Genomic DNA, 14,069 nt, shown 5'->3' on the forward strand with positions numbered 1-14,069 from the left:
TCATCCCTGCTCAATTAACCTCTCAATTGAGCTAAATTTTCTCAATTAACACTTTATTCTACCACTTTAAACTACTTGATAACCTTTGGGAATCAAAATTTCAGCACTAGACTTTAATTCTAACTTTTTCACAATTAGGTCCTAAAAATCAATTTCTATTAAAATTACCTAATAAAATCATCTCATAAACAAATTAAAGCTTCAATTTCATGCTATTTAATCATAAAATTACAGCACTCACTTGTTGCAAAAATTATGAAATACCAGCTTGAATAACCCCTCCTATGGCGTTTTGGCTGATGAGTATGAAGAGAAATCACAAGAAATCTAGATATTTCTACATTAGTCCTAATTTATTTAGTTAATTATGCAATATTCCAAATTTTCCCTTAAATCATCCATTTTCTTGCTGATTTCATGCCCTTGCCGTCCAGCCCAAATAAATTTTGAGTCTAAGTGCCTTTTAAATCCTTTCTCATTAGACACTTAAGTTATTTAATCATCCCAACCACTTTTACACATTTTCCAATTTAGTCCTTTTCATTTAATCGACTACCAAAACATTAAAATTTTCTAACGAGATTTTAATACCACATTACTAACATTTCATAAATATTTATAAAAATATTTTTGACTCAGTTGTACGAGATCGAGGTCTCGATACCTTTTTTTACCCAATTTCTTTAATAATTTCTTTTTCTAACTAACCACTAAATCGGTAATTTTTTTTCTATCGATATTTTCATATGATTTTCCTATCATATCAATATTCATGCAAAAATATTACAATAAATTTCTCTTTAATTCGGATTTGTGGTTACGAAACCACTATTCTGATAACCTTGAATTTAGGCCATTACATTGGGTTAGTCTTTTACAAATATAGACAAATTTATATAAAATTTTAAACCTATATTTTGGGTCGGGCTGGGCTTGGACAAATATAAAATATGTTAATATCATATTTAATCCCTGCGCGAACCTAGTCCACGAGCACCTCTAGTCTTATCTCCTGGTTACCTCATTTATACAAAATATTTATATTTTTTAATTATTTATTAGTGAATTTAACCCAATACAAAGAAAATGGATATTGTAAACAAAAATTCACAAATTGGGCTTGTAAAGATAAACTTCAATCCATATACAATAGGCCTTCAACAAGGCTTGGGCTTGAGCTTCAGCAAAGCAAGATGAGTTTCCACGTATAAAACTATTCACTGTGAAACCAAAACAAGCACGTGGGTGCTAGCACCGAGGCAATTTGGTTTTTTACCGTCGTGCAACATGTTGGGTGTCGGTGTGTCGTGCTCTTATCCAAAGTCAAAGGGGAGAGGGCGTTTCGCTTTCCCTTTACGCGGTACTGGAAAACACAGTACTACCGACAGCCGTTGTAAGGGATAAATATGGTAAGTGATTATGGGAGATTGAGAGAAATATTGAAAGATATGTGTAATAGCCTGATTTTTACTTTAATTGGATAAAGTGGTTTTGGGACCATAAATTCGAGTTAGAAAAATATTTTAAAATTATTTTTAGCATTTATAATGAGTGAATTACTATGTGTGAAAATTTTGTATAAAAATTTAATTGTTCGAGGGTTCAATTTGATAAAAAGAGCTTAATCGCGTAAAATAAAATTTAGGGGTTAAATTTAAAAGTACCCAATTATTGTTGTCTTTTTAAATGGGAGGAGTTAAGAAACAATTAGCCCATAAATTAGATAGTGGGTGGCAATGGTCAACATTGCCCTTGTATTATGTGTTTTATAATTTATTCAAATAAGGTTAAAATAGTAAATTAAAATACATGTTAATATAGGTTAATTAAAACAAAAGAAAAATAAATTCATCATCATCTTCCTTCTATTGCCAAATTTGAAACAAGAGAAAAAGAGTAAAACCTAGCTATATTCGGCCATTGATGAGCTCAAATTAAGGTTAGTTCTTTGTTCGGTTTTTGATAACTTTTACATTTTTTGAGATCGTTGTTTTGTGTACTACAAGACCCATGTTTTAATTTTTGGAATTGGTGTTAATTTTGTGATGTGCCATTGATGAGTTCTTGAGCTTTGTGATAGTTGATGATGAAATATGAAAGATAAGTGAAAGATTAACATGTATTGTCTTTGAATTTTTGGTGAAATTGAGTAATTAGGACTAATTTGTGAAGTTAAATTTTTGAGGGACCAAAATGTGAAATAAATGAATTATGTGGACTTGTATGAACACTAGGGATATTCGGCCCTTGTATATTGTAGACAAATTTTGTGTATTTTGTGTTTTATGCAATATGGACTAAATTGCAAAAGTGTAAATGTCAGGGGAAAAATGATAATTTTTCCATTTATATGTTTTTGGATTAAATTGAATATAATAATATTTAAAATAGCTCATTTTGAATATATTTAGATCAAGAACCAAAGAAATCAGAGTTGGATTGGGAAAAAATTAAAGTCGTCGACTAATCACCCGGTTTCGATTTTTCACTATCCGAGGTAAGTCTACTAGTTATTTAACGTATTTAAATCAGTATATATTTATGTATATCTATTGTATTTTCGTTGAGCTATAATTAAAAATAATTTGATTGAATAAGTTTGAAATATAAATGATATATATGTTTATACCATATTCGAATATATGAATATATGCCTATAAAGTCTTTAAATTAAATGTAAGTACGAATGGTATATAAATAAATATATATACATTGTTTGAATATTAAATATATCTCTATATGTTTATGTTATTGAAAATATTTGATGTATGAGGATTATAAATGTAAACACAAAATTCGAATATATATGTACATTCATGTATAATCTTTGAGTTTGATTAAATGTATGTATATTGCATTTGCATAGATAATTTCGAATAAGTATATATATATGAGTTGAAACATATATGTATATATGTTTGAATAAGTCTTGAACATATTTCGAGGTGTGAATGTTAAATATATATATATATATATATGGGTAGTACTGCATATGTACGAATATACATGTAAAAGTTATTTTCGAATAGGTGTATATGTATATATAAATATATGTTAAGTTCTTGTATTGAATTTAGTTAAGTAATAATATATAAATATATATGTGTGTTTATAAATTTATAAGTGTTTGAATTGAATGAAGACATGATTTATAAACTTTTATTTGATTGGACATGAACTACAATGAACATGTGTTTGTTATAAAGAATTATTTGAGGAAATATTTTGTATATGTGAAATTGAAATTTTCAGACTTAAAGTCTAGCAGGTTTAATGCCGGTGATATAATTCAGACTTAAAGTCTAGCAGGCTTAAGGCCGGTGATATAATTCAGACTTAAAGTCTAGCAGGTTTAAGGCCGGTGAAATAATTCGGACTTTAAGTCTAGTAGGCTAATTGCTGGTGAATTGAATCAGATTTTTTTTAAAACCTAACAGGCTAGTTGCCGGTGAACTTGTTTAAAAATGTGTGAGTTGTGCAGACTTAAGTATTTGAAGGAGTTTATGTTTTTATTTGGCATAAGTAGTTGACAAATTTATGTATATATCTATGCATTTGTTAATGTAATTGGAAGTTATATATATACATGTTAATGTATGTGTATTTGGCATAAGAAATTGAGGAAATATACTATTGCGTATATGGGAACTTAAATATGTATAGTTATTGTTTGCAAGTAATTGTTGATTAAGAAAGCATTCGGCTTATCATGTTTAAGTATGAGTTAGGTAAAAAAAAAATTATGATTAATATACAAATACGTGTGATGGGTTATGAAATGTGATTAATGTGATTAATGTATCCATATTTATATTCAAGTATATGTACAGGGTAAGTTCACATATACCTTTAGTTATATGTTTATAATAAATACATGTACCCACTCAGTCTTTATATTTGTTAAGCATATATATATATATATGCATTTCGTATATATAATTATTATTAAGTTTCTATGAGTTTAGTGATATGTAATTTGACAGGTAAAGAAGTGTTCTATTATATTAGATTGACATTTACATGTATTTGTATAAACACATATGTATATTCGGTATTGATAGTTATTGAATATATATGTATATAAATAAGTATTCGGTTATACACACTTCATGTGTATGTATATTTAATTCTAAGTATTACATAATAGGATATGTGAAGGTTACACTGTATATTTATGGAATCAGGAAATTATTTGGTATTTATGTAATGTTTTAATATTAAATTTTTGGTTTACTATAGACTTACTAAGCTATAAAAGCTTACTTCATTTGTTTATGTCTTTCTGTTTTATAGTTTTAAAGATCAAGCCTCAAGCTCGAGGATCGTCAGCAAGTTCATCACCCTATCTGCAGTCTCAGTATTTAAAATGTTTAAATTCTAGCTATGGCATGTACAAACTAGATAAATGTCTTGAAGGTCGTATTTTGTAATAGTGTATATGAATATAATAGCCATACTAATATGGCTTATTTACTTATGAATTTGCTAGTTTGTAATGTCTTTGTTTACTTTAAATGGTTAGAAGGGAAAATTTAAAATTTGCATATTTAATTTTAGGCTCTAATTATCATATGTAACTGTTAAAATTATTGAACTTTAATGAATGTTTGCTCTGTGTTATGCTTAGTAATGCCTCCTAACCCTAACTTGGCGACGGATACAGGTTAGGGGTGTTACAATATGATTGTTGAGTAAGTTGAGTTTTGAACCATTTATGACTGTGTTAAATTAGTATGGGATGTTAAGTGAAAAGAAATTATAGTAGAAATTGATTGTGTTATAATTATTAAAGATATTTTTGGTGGACTTAAAAGGACAAAAGAATAAAAATTTGATCTCAAGAATCAAAAAGTTATATAAGCATGATTAGCTTGTGATCATTCAACAGATTCTAAGTAAAATGAATTTTACTTCCTACATTTTGGTAGGATTAATGAAAGAGTTTTCAATTGATCCCCAAGTATTCCATGTAGTTCTTGCTAAAATTGTTGATCAGATTCAATTAGATAATCGATCCTTACGATCTAATTCTAATGACACTTTTATTAGTTTGTAATTGCTTCAATCCTATTTTTACTAAAATAAAAAAATATGGTACTATTTTCACTGTTGACGATATAACTATGTGTTATTGGCATATGAGAATACGCACGTGTTTCCATAACATTTACTGAGGGCATTCTCGCTACAAGATTATAAATTCTGTAACATTCTTATACTCAACCTGATCGCCAAGTTAAGATATCGAAATGCTACATTTGTTGCCAAAGCAAAGATAATCAAATTCGTTTCATTCTGAATACTTGTTTAATCACATCGATCAATTTAAACTTTTGATATGCCTTAGTATCATTTTCGAGTCTGATACAGGTTTATTGCAGCCTTTAAAATAGTCTAAAGAGGAACAGAGACTAGAGTGAAAGGCTTTCAAAATTTAGGGGTGACATCACGATGTTGGGGGGTTCCTTGCTACGACTTCACAAACTGACTTATGTCGTCGCGATGTGGTTCCTTCGTCATCACGTCAAGAATTCTATTTCCCATGTTTTTATCATATTTTTAAGTTTTTAACATCCAAGTCCCTTTTCAAAGCTCAAAATTCAATTAATTCGACTCATTTCACATAGCAAATCAAAAGATTTAAGTATTTATAGTTTCAAATCCACATAATATAACACGATATTCAAACAAAAATAACAATGCTTATAAAATTGACACAACTATCAAAGTTTTACAAGTAAGTCCATTAGAGATTCACACTTACAAATACAATTTATTTTTTTCTACATACCATGACCCATTAATTTATTAATTAGGACTTCATCAAATCATTTTATGAGAATCAGTTGCCTAGTACCATAACAAAGCATTTGAATTTATTTTATGTATTTTCAAGTCCATTATTTGCAACAATTCCTTAGTATTATCACTCTTCTATTATTTTGCTTCCCCCCTCTTTCCATTCCACATCCTTAATATATATTTTCTTATACATAATTTTTTTCTCTTAACATATCATGCCTATGTGTGACATTAATTAAGGTTTTTTTTAATTACACAATACTCTTATCAAAGTTGTACATTTGAGTGTCAGTCACTAAAATTATTTATATCTCAGCCTATAGGATTCGAAATTAGAATATGCTTTTTATTCTTGAAACTAGACTCGATGAAATTTTTACCATAAAAATTTCAAAATTTTTACTTATTCCAATTAATACAGTAAATTCTTTAAAATTTTCCCTATTTTGTTGCTAGGCAACTGTGACCCTTCTTCACTAAAAATTAAAGTTCTTAAGTCAGAATAGGGGAATCTGAAATCAATCTGAACTTGTCTCACAAAAATTCATATGTCTCATAATATAAAATTCTTTTACTTACACCGTTTCTTCTATGTAAAACTAGGCTCAATAGGATTTAATTTCATACTTTAATTAACCTCTAATTCGGTTTATACAATTTTTGGTAAAATTTCAAAGTCAAATTATTACTGCTGTCCAAAATTGTTTTAGTGCAAAATGTTGGTAACCAAGTTTATAACACCCTCATTTCCTTTCTCTACAATATTTCCCATCACTTCCTCTTATTTCCCTTCACTAACATATTAAGAACATACATTATATAAGAAAATTCACTTTAACATCATTTTCATGCTTTTTTTTAATAATATCAAACTTAAAATATATTGAAATCTTGATGTTTTTACCTTGTCGTATTGACTTTAAACTTTAACTTGTTTTTCTCTTTCCTCCAACTTCTATTTTCTTGAATTTAAGATAATATTCTTGCTCTCCATAGTCTCTCTATCACTTTTATCTCTTGGTGATTATGGAAATTCCTTGAAATTCTAGGTGAAAATGATGAATTTTTGGTGGAAGGATCAAATTGTAATGAAAGAAAAGTTTTTTTACATCTCTCCCCCTCACTCACATTAGAACCTTTTATACTAGCTATTTATAAGAAAATATTAATAAAATATCTTATTAAAATATTAATAAAGTAATATTTATCTAATTAAATAATTATAAAATATCATCAAAATATTCCAATATCATCATTGCCTTCTAGAGTTCTCTCTCTTTCTAATTGATTATTTTGTCCTTGAATAATCACTTAATTTGGTAAAATTATAATTTAGTCCCTTATACTTTTTTTGCTTATTCAAATTGGTTCTTATTAATCCATTTTCCTAAATTTCTAGATCTTTCTACCTTTAGGATATTTGCACTATTGGCTTTTCACTTTAACTTTTCCATATTTATACTTATGCCACAAAACTTTTTGCATATATACAATTTATTCCCTTCCTTAATTTAATACATTATGTTTTGCTTCTTGATTTAACTTTCTTTTGATATCTTGCAACTTTCGGTTTCTTTGATTTTATAGATTTTTTTGCTAAGATTTTATCTCATATTATTTACTACAAAGGGAATTTTGAAGATGTTACAAATTCCCTATATAAAGGAATTGCAAGCAGTAAACCTCTCTCGCAGAAATCAACAAGCAAAGGAAAGAAATCCAATTTTGCCGATTTACCAACTTTGACTTTGGGAGGAAGGAATCAGAGGGAAAAACAATGGTGGAAGAGGGACAAGTAATCAGCTGCCACACTGTTGAGTCATGGAAAGAGCAGCTTCAGTTGGCTGAAGAGTCCAAGAAACTGGTAAAAATCCATGTTTTGTTTGTTTATTTGATCATCATGTTTTGGCTTTTAAGACCCTCAGTTGACTTGAATTTGGATTTTGATTTTCAATAATTAAGTAAATTTTTGTCCTGTCTCATTAAAGGAGACAATCGAATATTTATATACATTGTTACTATTCGTGGAATTGACGTTCTTAGTAGACTCTATGCATGTTGGACACGTATACTGTTTTGGGATGCCAGTTGGATTTCGTGGTCCCTACATGCGAACTCCTTAGATATATGCCAGCTAAGACCGCGAGCTCCCCTTGCGAGCACCTCGTGGCATGTGTGAGCTGAGACAATGAATTCCCGTTGCTGACTTCTCACTGTAAAGCTTGCGCATATCCATCTGGTAGGGCTTAACCGTGTGTCCAAGCTATGTGGAATGGTCCAGCCCGTGTGACTCCTATACCTTGCTCCAATTTTCCGTTTTTCACTCCTTTTGCTCCCAAATGCTCTCTAAGTATAAAAACATGAATTTAAAGGATTATGAGCATAAAATTCACCATTAACATCGAATAATCACCCAAAAACGCATTAAGAATGAGACTAAAACATGTTATTTTTAACACCTATCAATGATATTTTAAAAGCTTTATCATACTCAAGCTAAGATTTTCTTGGGTTGGACGTGGTGCATTTTACAGCTTCATGGAGCGGGACATGTCACGTTATTGCACCAGTCCTGGTAGATCTTGCTAAGAAGCTGCCTAATGTAACATACTTGAAGGTGGATGTGGATGAATTGAAGGTAGCGTTATGTAATTAGATTTTGATTTGTATTAAACTTTGACTGAATAAAAGGATGGTAGAAGTAGTTATTGTTTTCTTGACGAATTCATTGTTTTATTTATCTCTCAGACCGTGGCGGAGGAATGGAATGTGGAGGCCATGCCAACTTTTATCTATCTCAAAGAAGGCAATTTGATTGACAAAGTTGTGGGGGCAAAGAAAGATGAGTTGCAGCAGAGAATAGTCTTGACCAACTTGGTGCACAAGTATGAAATAGAACTTGTATTCTACTGCTTCAACTTTGTTTCTGAAACTAGAATATCATAAAGATCTGTCTTTGGACAGATACGAAATAATATGCCGTTGTTGTGTTCTGCTACTATTTGCTTCAGTATATTAAAATTGTTTGTTTTTCTGAGCTCAGGAATTGACTTCCCTGTTAATAGCAAATAAAATCTGGAAACAATAATGATCCATTTCTTGAAATCAATGTTGAACAATACTGTTAACTGCTTTGCATTTTGAGAATGAATTTGGCGCTCCTCTCAGTAGAAAGAGATGGCCAAAAATGGGATTTCAAACTCAGATATTAACAGGCTAGCTTGCCATCAGCCCCCATTTCTTTACAGAGCATTCTTTTCATGCATGGTGAGTTTAATGACGGCTGCCTAAGTAACACAAATAAAACAATAGTGAAAAAGAATTTAGACAGTGAAACTGGGATGTCTTCTCCACCTATATTCTTGCACCTTGTTTTCCTTCCCAGCTCCCAGACTTGTGGTGTTGTCTAGGCAATGTTTATAAAACTGATCTCCTCACAAGAGATATTTTTGATACATCTCCACCAAGTTCTTCAAAGACTACCAACAAATTTTTTGTTGGCTTTAGCCATGATCTTGGAACGTGGTACCTAAAAGGAATCCAGAAGATGAGGAGTTTAGAAGTATTCAAATATAATCGTATTTTATGCTAACTGCATAATGAGAATTTCACTGAGCTTAGACGTATATGGAGTTTGAGGATATACCATCTTTGGGTTGGCTGGTCACAACCACTCTGGCACTTTGTAGTTCGGAATGTCCCCAAGTAACTACAAGTACCGCAGTTACCCTTTGCATAAGCCATCCAATATCTTCCTAAGCTTTGTCCGTTAATCCATACTTGACCCTTTCCCATACTCCGCATATCCAAAGCCAATGGTTCATTACCTCCTGGGGCATTGAAATACGTCTGCAATTTCCAGGACACGGTTTAGCTTCTAACGTAAGGCCAACAAAAAATAATGACAAAATGCCTTATTCACCCCTTACCTTATACCATGTCATAGACTGCCGGCTCCGTGCAGCTAGTGAACCTCGAATCCATTCACCTCGAATCCATTCAACAGACGAGGCTCCATGGGGAGAGACCAAATTCATTGCTTCTCCTCTTAAGCCAACCTGTTTGAGAGTGGTTATGTGAGCCTAAGCAACTTTTTCCTGGAATTTAATAAAGCATTATCAAAACAGGCCAATTTTAGTTTGTGCAGACCAATGCAAGTTGTCAAACCTGGTATGACCATTTCTGCCACGTCAAATCCTTCTTTCCTTGGTTAAGGCCATGCAACAATACACTTTGGATTCCAGTTTTCCATGTCTCGAAATGCAGTCCATCATTCTTCACACCACCATAAATTCGTGTCAATAATTGTAAAACTTTATAGTGTATTGAGTTTAAAGTGTTGATTGGGACAAATTCAGTTCACTTTCTCTGCCCCATCCCATCCTAATGGACCCGGATGTAAAGGAAATGTCTGAATTATGTGATAGCTAACATTTGCATCCAGATAAGCATGGTCAAGAGCAACTAACCGGCAATCCAATAGCTACGCTGAGGAGTGCAATGTGATTTGTTCCAGCATGTAGGTTCACTGGTCCTGTATATGTGAATCTCCTGTTTTCCCTAGTTCCATATGCTGACCCTGTAATGTACTATACGCCTTAGTATGACTTAAGCAGATACAAGGCACAGTGCCCTTAGTATGTAATGTAGGTCAATCATATTTCTTGCGAGTAAATCTACAACCAACCTGAAAACTGTCCGTTGACAAAAACATGAAGAGCATGGCCAGCTGAATCCACATTGAGAGTGGGTTTTTGTCCTCCTCGCAGAAACAATTCTGATGGACTAATGTCAACACTGGGATGACATTTAACCAAGAAGAAATTATTCATTAGCTAATCACCTCGATCAATTTAAATTAAATATTAAACCTCAAGTGTCTTGAAATGCAGTGCCTCACCTGGTTGTGTACCACAGGTAGTCACTATTATCTCTGGTAACATTCATTTGCTCCAAGAGTCCAGGAGCTGTGATTCTTGAACTTGCTCCTAGAGAAGAAATGTCTTCATCATAAGCCTCCCATGGGAACATCTTGGTGTTTGTTGGCAGCATTTGAATCCGTGAGGTTTTAACTCCAACCTTGATGCACAAAGGATAGTTATATAAGGATTTCCGTAGGAAAATCGAAAGATTTAAAGAAAAAAGCCTTAAACTACGTTAAAAAGATCTGAATTCACTTACTAATGCAGTGTTAAACGCCACATTTTTGCAATCCGGAAGAATGCTAATAGACCAAGGGGGCAAATCGTAGTGCCTGTTATTAAACGTCACCCTTGCAGCAGATTTCATATGGAAATTTGAGAGAAAAGCAGCACAGCCTCCTTGCCTTGAAGAGAATACATGGGCCTGAAAAGTAATCATGATTAACATTATCAGTTGAAAGTTCTTTTTGCAAATCATCCTACTATCAACATATAATAAGAGTAATCATTGACCAAAGAAAGCTTACTTGATGATAGGTTCCTAAGGAAGTAACAGTAGGATCTGAGGAAACTAAAGCATGTTCACATAGCTTAATAGCCCTATGAAGCTCCTTCAGATGATCGTATTTAGGTTGTCGGATTAAACCTAAACAAGGAAAACTTGTCAGTCATATCCATAACTCAGAGTTCAAAGACAAAACCCCTAAATTATTTCGTTATATGTACAAAAGTCAGATCTAACTGCTCCTGTAAAACTAAGATAAGGCACGCTTAGGTTGTGAAAGATTAAGAGAACTTCACAAGTCGTGGTTTTAACTGCAATGAGATTTAACTCAGTTTCTCACCATATTCATCGATTGGAGCATCATAGTCGTAACTGGTTGTAATAAACGGTCCTCCAGCAGTCCGTCCAAAGTTGGTTCCTCCATGGTACTATCAAAAACAAAAGGAGCATAAACTGGTAAGCTTAAACTTGTTGCTATTACCGTGAGTATTTTTGAATTAAAACCAAAATGAACATGGTAACTAACCATGTAATAATTAACATATGAGCCACCCTTTTGTATGAAACGAGCAACGCCAAATGCCAGGTCTTGAACCGGGCGCTGGTGAATTGGGCCACCAAATTCTGTAAACCTTTTCAGTATCGGGGGAACAAATATCAGATAAAGGAATGGAGAAATCAGCATTTCTAACGTTAATCCACTATCAATTCCAAACATCAGCCTAAAAGATCGGCAAAGAAAGTACTAACCAGCCACTCCAAGCCTCGGTCCACATGGTGGGCTTGTAAGGTTTGTTGGGTGAGAATCCATCACAGTAAAAGCCATTACACGCATTTATCTGGAATCAAGATACGAGGGTAAACAGAGTCAAGGGCTTTTGAGATGACATTAAACTCGGTAAGGATGAAAAGTAAAAATGATTGAAGTAGATCATTGCCTACCACAGGGTCTGGGGCGTCATCTTCCTTGCACATTACCCATGGGACCCCTGTATTAAGTTCAACAGCCATTTTTGCAGCCCAATTAATGTATGCATGACCAGCTGCTCCAAGTGCCCTACTCTCAGGTCCATATTCATTTTCAATCTGCACAAAAATGAATTAGTGTAAAATAGATTAACCAGCTTAAACATAGTCAGTCAGTTCGTTGCTGATTTAAGCAATATACAAAGCCCCTAAAACTAGAAACCATAAATGCCACAAATAGCAAGAATCTCATACCTGAGACAAGATGATGGGGCCACCTTGTGACGCAAAAAGTTTTTCATTCTTCATCATTTGTACAATTTTCTGGGTAAATCCTTGCATCGCCCTCTGTAAATAAAATGAAAAAAGTTTTCCATTTTAGTAAAGTAACAGAAAGAACAAAAAGGTATAAATTAAAGGGAGAAAAAGAATACCTTGAAGGGCTCATTATCAGTTCTGAAGCTGATACCAGGAACATACTTTAGCCAAACAGGAAATCCTCTGTAGCAGAGCGAGAATGTAAATTGTAAAGCACTCAATTAAACAAAATAAATAAAAATACATTAAATTATAAAAAATCTTTTTATCAAGCCAAACGATATAATAAAAATAGTAACTACCCAAAATTCCATTCTGCACAAATATAAGGTCCAATGCGAAGATGAACATATAGTCCGAGTTTTTGCACTGTCTTGATAAACCGTACAAGATCATATCTTCCCTCGAAATTATACTGAAAAAAAAAACAGAACTCCAAATGAAATGTTAAAAGAAGTTACACTAAAAAAACATAGAATTCAAAGATAAGATGAGCCATTTGAGATCTAAGGTAGTACATTGCCAGGAGAAGGTTCATGGCCATTCCAAAAGACATATGTGTCTATGACATCCAAGCCTCCATCTTTAGCTTGCTTAATAAGATCCTCCCACATCTAAATACAGGGGGGAAAACACCCAAAAAATCAGTCCTTTGCTTCTAAAAGTTTTCAGCGATTGTTTTTTTAAAAGTGAAGAGACTATACCTCAGGAGTGCTTCTGGGATAATGAATGGAGCCGGAGATGAGGATTCTCCTTTGTCCATTGATTAGAATGGCTTTTTTATCATAGGTAATGCTGCACTGGATTAGCTTAGAACTCGCTAAAAAGGCTGTGAAGAAGAAAATCAACAGCTTGGAAACTGAGCTAGTTTCCATTTCTCCTCAATGCCAAGTCAACTTGGAGGGAAATTTTGAAACCAAAAAAAAAAAAACTTGAATTGGTTGAGCAGAGGGAAGTTGGTAAAGACACTGATCTGCTACTCTGAAACTAGCATTGTTCTTTTCACAGTTCACATAAAAGCTCTGAACCCTGCTTGTCTTTATATGTACTTGGGATATGTTAGTCGCAGTTAAAAAGTAATGGAAGAATCCTCTACATTAAAATAATGGAGAAGCAAACAGTAGCAAAGAAAAAAAAGTTTGTATAATTATGTTTCCATCCCTGGAGTTCAGTTTAAAAACTTAAAATGTTTTGGGAATTTATTAAAAATAAAGTGTAAAAATCATTTCTATGTATTGATAATTGGATATATATTTATAGGAGTTACTATCATTGAATGTGATGATGAATAAAACTTGAAGTTCAAGTGAAGTATAGTAATTTAGGAAATGCTAATAAATGATATCCTCCATTCAAAATCATTAGTACAAAAGAAAGACAAATCTCGAAAAAAAGTTACTATCCCCAGTTTCTTCTAATATGTAGCTTAAAGCAGAACATTTTAAATTTGTTTTTATGATGGGTTCATTGTAAATTTTGTATTAAAGTCATATGGTTTGAAATTCAAATCCTTGAACTACTTTAACTTTTCACTTATTTCGAGTTAAAAGTTGTTA

At 32.4% G+C, this 14,069-nt stretch overlaps 2 protein-coding genes and 1 long non-coding RNA gene across 4 annotated transcripts; 2 read left to right on the plus strand and 1 right to left on the minus strand.

Moving 5' to 3' along the window:
- The first annotated feature begins 1,858 nt into the window (after positions 1-1,858).
- Positions 1,859-4,579, plus strand: LOC107903171 (uncharacterized). Its single transcript, XR_001685717.2, has 3 exons — positions 1,859-1,939; positions 2,412-2,497; positions 4,294-4,579. It is a non-coding gene; the product is annotated as an uncharacterized lncRNA (long non-coding RNA).
- Positions 4,580-7,579: 3,000 nt separating this feature from the next.
- On the plus strand, positions 7,580-8,787 carry LOC107905473 (thioredoxin H1). Its single transcript, XM_016832132.2, has 3 exons — positions 7,580-7,668; positions 8,320-8,440; positions 8,551-8,787. Exons 1-3 carry the CDS (start codon positions 7,580-7,582, stop codon positions 8,746-8,748), a joined length of 408 nt encoding a protein of 135 aa, XP_016687621.1. The 3' UTR covers positions 8,749-8,787.
- Positions 8,788-8,878: 91 nt separating this feature from the next.
- LOC121217782 (beta-galactosidase 5) lies at positions 8,879-13,737 on the minus strand. Of its 2 annotated transcripts, XM_041094059.1 has the most exons (18): positions 13,218-13,737; positions 13,032-13,127; positions 12,816-12,928; positions 12,630-12,696; positions 12,451-12,543; positions 12,172-12,315; positions 11,980-12,068; positions 11,756-11,861; positions 11,570-11,657; positions 11,252-11,370; positions 10,984-11,148; positions 10,703-10,881; positions 10,490-10,599; positions 10,272-10,381; positions 9,970-10,077; positions 9,732-9,860; positions 9,449-9,651; positions 8,879-9,331 (listed from the first exon to the last, which is right to left on the minus strand). In XM_041094059.1, exons 1-18 carry the CDS (start codon positions 13,386-13,388, stop codon positions 9,220-9,222), a joined length of 2,202 nt encoding a protein of 733 aa, XP_040949993.1. In that variant the 5' UTR covers positions 13,389-13,737; the 3' UTR covers positions 8,879-9,219. The 2 variants fall into 2 exon arrangements, with proteins under 2 accessions (XP_040949993.1, XP_040949994.1); XM_041094060.1 differs by lacking the exons at positions 8,879-9,331; positions 9,449-9,651 and having other exon boundaries at positions 9,732-9,899.
- Positions 13,738-14,069: the final 332 nt, after the last annotated feature.

The sequence above is a fragment of the Gossypium hirsutum genome, chromosome D05, assembly GCF_007990345.1.
Source record: "Gossypium hirsutum isolate 1008001.06 chromosome D05, Gossypium_hirsutum_v2.1, whole genome shotgun sequence".
NCBI lineage: Eukaryota > Viridiplantae > Streptophyta > Magnoliopsida > Malvales > Malvaceae > Gossypium > Gossypium hirsutum.